Source organism: Colias croceus, chromosome 1 (genome assembly GCF_905220415.1).
Source record: "Colias croceus chromosome 1, ilColCroc2.1".
NCBI classification, from domain to species: domain Eukaryota; kingdom Metazoa; phylum Arthropoda; class Insecta; order Lepidoptera; family Pieridae; genus Colias; species Colias croceus.
Genome location: NC_059537.1, coordinates 10,910,614 through 10,922,441, shown reverse-complemented (window position 1 = coordinate 10,922,441; position 11,828 = coordinate 10,910,614). Strand labels below are relative to the sequence as shown.

General features: G+C 33.4%; 1 protein-coding gene and 1 long non-coding RNA gene across 2 annotated transcripts in view; one reads left to right on the top strand and one right to left on the bottom strand.

Annotated features, from left to right (window-relative positions):
* Nucleotides 1–842: 842 nt before the first annotated feature.
* The window catches only part of LOC123691691 (tyrosine-protein kinase Drl), a 35,879-nt gene continuing 24,893 nt past the window's right edge, over nucleotides 843–11,828 (top strand). The window contains exon 1 of the mRNA XM_045636216.1: nucleotides 843–1,308. Within this exon, the coding sequence (XP_045492172.1) occupies nucleotides 1,218–1,308 (91 nt within the window). The 5' untranslated portion in view covers nucleotides 843–1,217. The remainder of the gene's footprint in view (nucleotides 1,309–11,828) is intronic.
* On the bottom strand, nucleotides 6,630–7,013 carry LOC123692510. The gene is made up of 2 exons (XR_006751573.1): nucleotides 6,878–7,013; nucleotides 6,630–6,802 (listed from the first exon to the last, which is right to left on the bottom strand). It is a non-coding gene; the product is annotated as an uncharacterized LOC123692510 (long non-coding RNA).

Here is an 11,828-nt window from a genome sequence, read left to right as displayed (position 1 = left end):
TGTAGAAGGGTCAATTATTCGGTACATTGAAAATACAGTAAAAGTTCTTTAGTCGCGGGTAATAGGTTCCGTAAATATGCCGCGAATAGAGAAACCGTGAATAAGGAATGGTAATTTGTATGGGGTTATAGGGGATACGTTCCTAGGCGACGAAATAAATAAGCAAATACATAAAGAAATCAGTTTAGTTGAAGTTTTTTATACATATTTATTAATTACCATTTAATTACACAATAGCTTGGCACTTTTTACTTGTTTTTTTTAGTCGACATTATAAATTCGTAGTTGTAGTTCAGACGTTTACTAAGCATAACGAATGATTTTTATTTAGGTAAATACATTTTATAAGTAATGTACCTACCCATGCAGCGATTCGATCCGCGAATAGCCGTGAATATAGGAATTAGGTCGCATTTTTTCCATCCGCGAATAGTGAAACCGCGAATGAAGGAAGCGCGAATAAGGAGCTTTTACAGTATTGAAAAAATAGATAGCAGGGGGTGTTACTGGATCGATACCAAATCCAAATATGTGATTAAAAATTTTCCTGTTTGTTTACTTTACTGACATAAGACATCTACTGGAAGCTATGAGAATGAATAACGCATGACATAGAGTGCTCATCCAACTGCTTATCACTACCACAGAATACATAATAGTAGCTAAACGCTTCACTACATTATTAGAGATTTTATAAAAGATACAAAGATGGCGCTATAAATTTCTGAAAAAGCGCCATCTAGTATGACTATGTATTACTTGCATGCCGGCCAAACTAACAAAAATAAGAAAACTGACGCCTGACACTTGACAGCGAGCGTCATTTACGAGTGCTAGCCAACTGCCAACCCCGTGTTTCGGTGTTTGAGAAATGAGAATTGAGGAACCAGTTTAGTTTTGATCCCTTGATGTGTAGGTAGTGTCGATCTTTTTCTGTGCATAACAATTTGATTATGATTGTTTACAAACGTAATTTGTGGTAATAACATTATAAAAGAGAATTTACGTGAATATAGTCAAAGACTTGTGAACTCAAATAGCGCAGTAAGGTCGTTTGTGTTAGTTTTCATTCGAATTTGTTCGTTTTAACGAGTGTATCTTGTATCAGAGAGGACTCGATGTTGGACGGTGGATGAAAATGTGAAACAAAATGTGCCGGTGACTGTTTGAATATATCGGGGACCAATATTACTAAAGCTAGAAATTAAATTAAGACAATGAGTTGGTTTGTGTATCTTCTGTTGTTGCCAGCGTGCTTCGCGCATTTGAACGTTTATCTCAGCAGTGAAGAAGTATGGAGATTACTGGGTAAGTTACAAAAAATCTCTCTCTCTGTTCTGGACATAAGTACCTAATAGGTGCTAATAGGTATATTTTTTTTTCATATAAATACGAGATAGGTAGTAGGTACTACCTATCTCGTATTTATATGAAAAAAAAAATACTTACATAACTAGATGTAACGTACGTTATATATGTAAATAATGGACCAAACTGATAAAAAACTTATCTGATTTTAAAGATAATTAATATTGTAATTATTGTGACAATAAACCTACCTACAATTCATAATATTTTATTAAATTTACAATTTCGTAAAACGTTATCATAAAACTTCCATTTCCAAATTACCTATTGAACAGTCATAATTAATATATAAATAAAGTTAACTGTTATTAAATTTTACATGCACGCAGAATATAGGTACCTACCTAGGTAGTGGTAAATTAGGTACCTTTCTAGTTTGCTAACTTTTTGACGCATTTCTGTAGATGTAATATAATCTGTATGCACTCGTTATCAGGATTATGATAAATCGATATCACTGTGATAGGAGCATGTGACAGCAACGTATCTTACCTATTTTTAGCTAAACTGAATTTATGATCAACAGATAGGTAGGTACATAAATATCGAAAGCTAGACTGCAAGATTTTAGCTCACTGCCTTAGCCCTTATCCCAATGTATCCTTGAATACCTATCATAAATTTTAATAAAATCGGTACTAGAATATCGTGTCACTGAGCTACAAACAAACAACTGAACATCATGAATATCTAATTTACCTATCACATTTGTAGGAAGCTGAAGGTATAAAATATTTAATACTAAACTCTAAAGGTACCTATGTACCTAAGTAGTTACTAGTTACCTATCTGCGCTACTTATTCCGACACAAACTTTACTGAATCACAATAATTTAATGAGGTAGGTAAGTAGGTAATCATAATAATATAACTAATAGTGGCGTAGGGATGTGACGACCCCATCGCCCCCGGTTGGCATATCTACAATAGATATCCCAACCGTGCAGTCAGTCACCCCGCAGGGCACCTTGTGGCGAGGTGTTGGGGAGTAGCGACCCCGCGGGAACCGAGCGCTCCCGGGGGAGGTCCCTGTCCTCACCTCTGGGCTGTCCCGGTGGCAGTTCGGAGTGAACAATGACGAGGTTCAGGATCCCCCACCTCTGGCTTGCCTTTGTTGGCCGTCCAGAGTGGAGCCGCTAGAGCTATATGCTCGGGGGTGGAAGTGTCTAATGGCGTAATAGCGGGGAAACCCGCTCCGGGCCCGCGGGCCCGCGATGGTGAAACCGGTGCCGCACCTCTCTACACCCCCAGCCGTTCAGCTGATGTTGCCCCCTTGTTGCCATTATCGGTAACCTTTTTGGGAGCCCATCGACCGAACTGGCGAGTCACCGTCTGCCATAATCTTCAATTTTTAATATTGAAAAGGCAGACGTCCATAGCCCCCATAGACCCAATATACCAGTCCATCTAACACCCCCTTCCATAACCCAGTTTTATTCATTTCCATTTTTCTGCAATAGTCCTACATTGGCCGCGGACTGCCCAGGGCTGTATCTCTATAGTGCAGCCATGGGCAGGCTGCGGCTGGTGTCCCACAACACATTAAATTCTCTAAAGGGCCTCTGCGTGTTGGACCTGTGTCCCCACGTAAGCCTTCCAAAGGACCGGGTATCATCCTTACGGCGATACCCGTGTATTATAGAGAGAGACATAACTAATAGCAAAAATATTAAAGATGATGAGCTGGATGGTACACGAGAAATTACCTATAGATTATTTTATCTTGTTATCTTCAGCGAACCTTCAAAAGTGGAATTTAAATTCTTTTGTTATTTCACGCCAATTTTAAATTCAATAGATATTAGCACCCTGATCCAAATTTAATCCGACTTAAGATTTTCGTTATTATTGAAAATGGCGACAAAACAGGCCTTCTTGAAATATGGCGTGTGGCGAACTACAATAGCCATTATTTGGTATTTCTTATCTTATTTTCGATCTTAACACCTGCTTGCAAAAGGGTTACAATGGCTTAACAATATAAGATTTTGAATTGCAAAATAACTGGTTACAAAATTTTCAAATTAATTTTACGATTTAAGTCAGTACGAAATTTAAATAAAAAAATATAAACAATTCTAATATGTACCTCAAACTTTTGTATGAAACTGGACACAAAATATAATATCTATTAGGTAGGTACTAACTACTAATACTACCTAAAACAGTTGCATTACCTACTACCTAGACCGTTAATGCAATTGTTTTAGGTTTAACTATTCCTAATGTTCTTGAGCACACTCCATATACTTACCTACCTAAGTACTGTTTACGTAATAGTTAATTAGTTTAGGACCAAACATTATATCAAAACTTGCATAAATCAAAGATGCCCTTACGCATCTGAAACGCAGGTAAAACGCTACAATAAGTGTGTATTTTTTGTCTAAATTCTTTTGTGACAACCTGCCGGCCCAGTTATCCATCTTTGTCACAACGACCATGCCAGCTGCCTATTGTTCTTGGTCAAAATTTGAATTAGAATTCTACAAAACTACGTACTTAACGACTCACTTCTCTTGTGTTGATAACAAAGGACCTTCTGCGTCCGCGCCGGTAGAAATTGTACCAATAAATCTTTTTGAATTAAGCATTATTAGAGTAAAAGGTGTTGTACACGATACCACGTTAAAACCATTAAAAAAAAGTCAATATATAGGTAAGCAGTTCACATTATTTTAGCTTCTTCGTCTAACCATAATATGAATAAAGTAGAGGCAGGTAAACATAATATCATAAATTAATAACTATTATATTTTCTATGTTCTCGAGTGAACAAGGAGTTCTCATAACAAGTGGGCATATTTTATATCAGAACTTAAAATCATAATGTAAAGTTGGTCTCTACGAAACCGTATCTCGAGGCTCCATCGCACTCCGGGAGTCGTTTGTAACAAGATGACGTTTATGGTGATTCTACGGGCCAATCGAATAAATCTACCGAAATTATTCTTATTTTACTAGGGGACTAAGCTGCGATTGCATTCGATGTCTATTGAATACTACTGAGAATTCGTTTTTGGCTTTTATGACCGATGTGGTTTACGACTATTCGATACATATAATAGTTAGATGAATAAGGCATATATATACAATATTATGTGCACATTTATTAATGTGAAAATAGGCACAGGGTGAAAAGCCGATAATCGTAGGAAATTGCCTAGACAAAAGAGTACTTTATGTTTAGAGGTTTAAATCATTACAAGTAGGTACATAGTTACTTGAATTACATAATTTTATCATGCATTGCCTACAGGGATCATGATAACATTTTTGACCAGATTCATATTGCTTGAAATTGCTTTCTGTCTCAAATAATAACTAAAGCAGAACAAACCAGCCTATTTCCTAGATATTTTGCGCTATGAACATAAAGCAGTTCTGATAAGGGCGTCGGGAGTCGGCTCGGCTGCTGACTCGGTATCAGAACCGCATAGTTTATGGCGGAGTACTATCGCTCATCTAAATTCTCTACGTCTCGCCAAGTGTAGGGTAACAAGTTCTCGCTAATATTTCGTTCGTTAATTTATTTCGTGGAAATGTATTGCAGTGGTCAAACTGCACGGTATCTAAATTAAACAATTCCTAAATACTGTTCACTAGATAAGAATTGTTAGATGTCATAATATTAGATGGTGAATAATACATATCTATTTGGTCTGGATGAAAAATATATTAATTCAATGATTGAAAATTAGATGTTATTAGAATCATATAATAGAGAGAATTGATTCAAGTCTAAAAAGCGCCTAGGTGCAACGTAATTTTCCTTGAAATTATTCTGAAAGTATATAATAATAAAATTGTATGGCTGCACTGAGATCTGAACTATATGTTAAAAAAAGAACAATAGAATAGCTACTACCGCAGAATCAAATCAAACCGCAAAATTGTTTCGTTCAGAATCGAACGGTAATTGAACTTGATTTATTCCTAATTTGTTAACGAAAAATAATTACCTCACGCATCTGGCGGTAAGGTGATATTTTTTCACAGTTTTGGGTTTCTTCGTGGGTAAAAAATGAAAAATTGAAGGCTGTAACACTATATCATGCTTGTATAAGGTTTCGTCTAGACACGGTAACCTCCTTCACACGGTATCTTGCATCCGTTGTCTTTCTCTTAAAAAGTTATAACATAAAAATAGGTTAATTATTGCCATTAATATGCATCATAGACCTTTTAAGATTTACTTAAGTAAAAAATACTTTTATGAGTTTAAAACGTAAAAAAGTATCACTCTATTTTTGCTATGGAAATGTAAAGAAAGCCCACTAACAACAAAATCGTCACGGCGTTATCTTGGAATGTTATCTGAATGGTCGATCTTGATTTTTTTCCGACCTATGCCAATATCACTGTGTGTCTACGTGCGAGCATCCTTCGTGCCTTATCCTTCAACAGTTTATTTTAGAGAACGAATAATAAAACGCGACCGGAATAGTGTATTGTTATTTTAATAAATACTATTAACGAGGAGCGCTCCATACGGATCTCGTCCCCTCAGAGCGAACTTGTTAAAGGCATTAACAATGAAATATTTCAATAACATCATCTCGGGTCGGTTCTGTATAAATACGGGCGTACGTCCTAAACTATTTTTTTATGTAAATAATGTTGACGTCCGGGGTGATGTGGAGTGGTAGACCGGGATCCCTCGCCCTTTTTCGTAAGTGATTACTAACAAGCTAATTTTTCGTCAGTAGCTTCATTTTGACGAGACGCCCAACATTAGCTAGTACAAAAATTTCGTAAGTGGTAGCTAACAGGGGTAATGAGAACATAATTTGTTGATTTAGTGGTTATCAAAAATTCATTACTAACTGGTTTTTTTATTTATAATTCTTATAATAATAATCTAAATTAGCCGAAAAAATATTTGTCCTACAAAATGCTAGGTTTGATCAACGAGGTCCCATTTTTGCAACATGTACTATTTACGAGGTCATGAAAAATTATTACTAACCAGCTGATTTTTTTTTTGTTGGTTAGTTAATAATTATATAATTTAACGCCCACATTGTCCTACACATTACGTGGAACGTTTTTCTAGTCCTAGACTCCTAAGTTGTCCATACCACAGGACCATTTTTTTTATTAGTAACTGTAGGACAAAAGTATCACGTGATACATTAGTGTGTTTTTTATCCGAATAAAACAATGTCCTACAAAAAAACTGGTATGCATCCGTAGTCCTACAATAATCGTAATTTTCCTTTTTCCTATGTGCAACATGAGGTAAAGTGAAAATATATTTATTGAAATAAATCAACTTTATTATGTAACATACATGAAAAAGTAGATATTTTTATATAAAAAAGTAATTAATTTTCATCTGACTCATCAGAAAAACATTCATCCTCACTACTGGCATCACTCTCCTCATCTTCATCAGTATCTTCTTCATTCTGATCTTCCGTGGTATCTAAATCTGTAATAATATGAAAAAATTAATTAATGTCGCCGAAAAATTAAAAACCAAATTTCAATAATATTAATAGGGTACCTTGCAATTGAGAAGATAATTCTTCAAAGGATGGGCTTTGAGGACCATCAAACCAATAATACTCGTATATTTACTCAACAGAAAAAAACAGCACGGTTATAGTCGGCTTCAGCATGGAGTAACTAAACACAGTATAGTCCAGGAGGAATCGGCGCATGAGTACTGAAAACTATTCCACCTCAATTTTTTTACGTGATCCTCTTCAAATTGCCCTACTGATGATATAAATGCATGTTGCCATGGGGCAACCCGGTGCCATATTGTTTAAACCGAAATTGTTTAAACAATTGCAAGGAATTGTTATTTTTCAACCGGACAATTTTTTTTATATTTTTTATCGAAATACCAATAAAAAAGGTCCAATTACTTTTCACGATAAAGTTAATATTTTCAAAGATATGAATTTTTTAAGGTTTGAAAAATCTCAAATTTGGGTACTTTCGACCCATGAAAAATATATTTAAAAAAAAAATAATATATTTAAGTAATATTTTTTTTTCAATTCTCTATACAATAGTTAATAATATTGTTAATAGAGATTTAAGAAAATTTCATTGTTTATATCTGTTTTTTAATTGTTAACTTGTTAAAATGTTAATAACACACGAAATCATGATCAGTTGAGAATCGACATGCACTAACTTGTATTTTTATTTTAAATGTTATATATAATCAATAACTTTGTCACAAGAACAAACAAACATCTTGCGGTTTAATACAAAGAGTAACCTTGAGAAAATAAAAAACAAAGAAAAGAATCTTTTTCTTACTTAGACACAATCATACACACACCATGATATATATTTATAAAATTAGTTTTTATTTTATTTTTTTTCAATTTATTTGAATGTTTTTTCTAAACATCCAAGTGCGTACCCAATATAATTTTATTATTTATAAATAATTGTGATTTCAAAAAATGTTCAAATACTATTATATCTTATTATTGTTGAGATAAATGCAAAAATTACTTATGATAATAACAAAAAAGTAATATAAACTGATAAAAAAGTAATTTTAATTACATGTTTCAATTTATGCTTAAATAACTTTAAAAAAATTGATTTCAGAAAAAAATATATAAGAAACAAATTGTAGACAATTTAATTATTAATAAGATTGCTCTCTTTAAAAATCTTGATAAAGTTGATAGTTTTTAAGATAAATGATAAATAATGATTCAAGACACAGAGAGGCCGATGCAGCGCATGAGTAAGAGAGAGACGGCGATACTTAAAGGTAAGCGGCGCGTACTTGTGAGCGCGCGAAGTTAACAATTAAAAAACAGATATAAACAATGAAATTTTCTTAAATCTCTATTAACAATATTATTAACTATTGTATAGAGAATTGAAAAAAAAATATTACTTATATATTTTTTTTTTTTTAAATATATTTTTCATGGGTCGAAAGTACCCAAATTTGAGATTTTTCAAACCTTAAAAAATTCATATCTTTGAAAATATTAACTTTATCGTGAAAAGTAATTGGACCTTTTTTATTGGTATTTCGATAAAAAATATAAAAAAAAATTGTCCGGTTGAAAAATAACAATTCCTTGCAATTGTTTAAACAATTTCGGTTTAAACAATATGGCACCGGGTTGCCCCATGGCAACATGCATTTATATCATCAGTAGGGCAATTTGAAGAGGATCACGTAAAAAAATTGAGGTGGAATAGTTTTCGGTACTCATGCGCCGATTCCTCCTGGACTAGTACGCAGCATCGCGCGCATGCGTACTAATATAACTAAACTCCAATAGAAAAATGTACAGAATGAATAGATTTTTATTGTTATGAATTTCAAATTCCATTGGAGGATCAGCAAAATATACCATGCAATTTGTAGGACAATGTGGGCGTTAAATTATATAATTATTAACTAACCAACAAAAAAAAAATCAGCTGGTTAGTAATAATTTTTCATGACCTCGTAAATAGTACATGTTGCAAAAATGGGACCTCGTTGATCAAACCTAGCATTTTGTAGGACAAATATTTTTTCGGCTACTTTAGATTATTATTATAAGAATTATAAATTAAAAAACCAGTTAGTAATAAATTTTTGATAACCACTAAATCAACAAATTATGTCCTCATTACCCCTGTTAGCTACCACAATCGAGCATTTTCGTAAAGGAAATTCTTGGGCGTCTCATTGAAACGAAGCTACTCACGAAGTTTCAACTTGATACTAATTATTTTTACATCTAGTATTTGTACTACAACCTAAGAGTGTCGGACTAGAAAAACGTTCCACGTAATGTGTAGGACAATGTGGGCGTTAAATTATATAATTATTAACTAACCAACAAAAAAAAAATCAGCTGGTTAGTAATAATTTTTCATGACCTCGTAAATAGTACATGTTGCAAAAATGGGACCTCGTTGATCAAACCTAGCATTTTGTAGGACAAATATTTTTTCGGCTAATTTAGATTATTATTATAAGAATTATAAATAAAAAAACCAGTTAGTAATGAATTTTTGATAACCACTAAATCAACAAATTATGTTCTCATTACCCCTGTTAGCTACCACTTACGAAATTTTTGTACTAGCTAATGTTGGGCGTCTCGTCAAAATGAAGCTACTGACGAAAATTTAGCTTGTTAGTAATCACTTACGAAAAAGGGCGAGGGATCCCGGTCTATGGGTCCTAAATAAATTTAATTTCACGGGCGATGGGAGTTTTTAATCCATCCGCGTGTTATGTGTCATCCCCGTCGGGTGCGGCTTACAGAGGACATGATCTCGCGTGTTAGGAATAAAGAGGCTTAATTAAAATCCCATTCCGTCCAGTTTTAATGTTTGATTTTCTATGAATATAAATTTTCATGCATGGTCTTGGAGATATCCTGTAGTATTTGTAATGTAGATACTCCTATTTAAATTCAAGTACCTGAATCACAATATATAAAAATAATATAAAGATCTTAGGTAAAGACTAAAGAGATGTTTTAAAATTGCATTAGTTACCAAAATCAAACCGTATCTCCGGATAGTATTAAATTGCAAAGGATGTTATATCGTACAGCACTAAATCTACTTAAGTTAAAGGCACTTACGGGTGCATGCAGACGGCAGAAATAGAATTAGGTGCATGGGAGCTGCGGGATATAGCGGGATTATGCCTGTAACATGAATATGCAACTCGTTTTCAATTAGGTATAGCGGCTTAGCCGAGGCTTCGCTTTGTAAACCATTGTGATACTCCATGCGTGCATTCGTCACAGTCGTTCGTAGCTGGAGTAAGTGACTTGACGTGTGTTTGTTATTAATTAATGCGATCCCTGATGCTTCGTTATTCGATCAAAAGAGAGTATAGATCGCTATTGGATTTATGCGAATTAGACATAAAGCACGCTTAATATATGCCACGACTCGTCTGCGATATGATGCAGTGATATTGGTCATTTTCTAGTTTTCCTCTCATTGATATCTTTGTTTGCTTTTTAACTACATATCAGCTATAGTAATTATTTATTTTTATAGAGTTTAAAAGTCTTGTTTAGGTACTTGGCTCACTTTTTGGTTGGTTGATTTAAATTTTATCTTAATTAATAAAAATTTAGTCTATTCAATGTCAACTAGTTAATTGTGTTAACAATAACCGGATGTGATTATTTATTTTTCTTTATCTAAACTTATGTCTTAAATTGAAATTAATTTGTTCATTTTATGTTACATAGTTATATCGTTTTGTCACCTTTCTACATTTATAATGTACGAATTTGATTTGCAAAATGTGTATCATAATCAATGTACAATTAGTTTACATATTACCTATAGTTGTTTTTATAGTCACTTGTAGCTCCCTATCAGAATAATTAAATTGTTTGCTACTCCCTTTTTGAATAGTAATAGTTAACTAGCATAGATTATTTCTTTTATGGTATCGTAATAAGTTGCAATGAACTCGAATGAACTTAATAGGGATAATTCCATGCAATGGTCTGGATGAACTAACGATGTCACTTTCCACGTTTTCATTCCACTAGAAAATACGGTTTATTTTTCAATTTTCAATTCAATTGACATGTAGTCCAATTATAATTGGTAATAATAAAAAATTGTTACTCATGTTTACCTAAAAAGGTTTGAAATTTCTGGTAGGTTAGATGTTAGGACTTTCTTTTACAAATTTTGAAATCAGTCTTTGTACATATTACTTTATTACCATATCTCTCGTAGAATTGATTTTATACTGGTGGTCTATCTATACATACTAAAATAAATTGTACGTTAGTACACTAACTTTAATTGCATTTGCCATGTTTACCAACCGTTTACTTTGACATATTACATCGTATGAGTATTTTAAATTGCCCTTACATTAAAAGTGTCTGTGTTCGCGAGTTGTTAAGATAACTTTTTTATCGATAATTGATATTTAATACATTTATCATTTGTGGTGTCTTTGCAGAGACCCTTGTTAACATTCCTTTAAGTCACTATAATATGCCTATCTTTCATGTAATTGTTTGCTCAGTCTTTGCGATCCGCCGATATTAGTTCAACTATTTATTAATTCACTTCTACACGATTCTCAGTTCATTTCTTGTAGGAGCATTTTATACTTTTAACACTCTCGTTTCGAATGAACTGAAGCAATCACCGACTCTTGTGAAAGTAGGAAATGCTTGCAAAGATTAATTATTTTTCACTTGTGTACAATGATTGATTGCCATTTTAATTTTTAAGTGACTAGGCAATTAATATACCGTTACTGCTCTTTCAACGGTTGGAACGTGTGGGAGAGCTCATAAAGCAAACAGTCTATCGATGTCGTAAGAAGCGTATTATGGTTAAGATGCATCTATTATTATTTAGCTTTGTGTTTGATCAAGATTTTAGATAACCACCTGGTTCTCCTTATAAGCGTTTCAGGAGCTGAACCAGATTAACTGCTTAAACAAAAGCACAGTTCCTAATTGGGTACGTCTTAT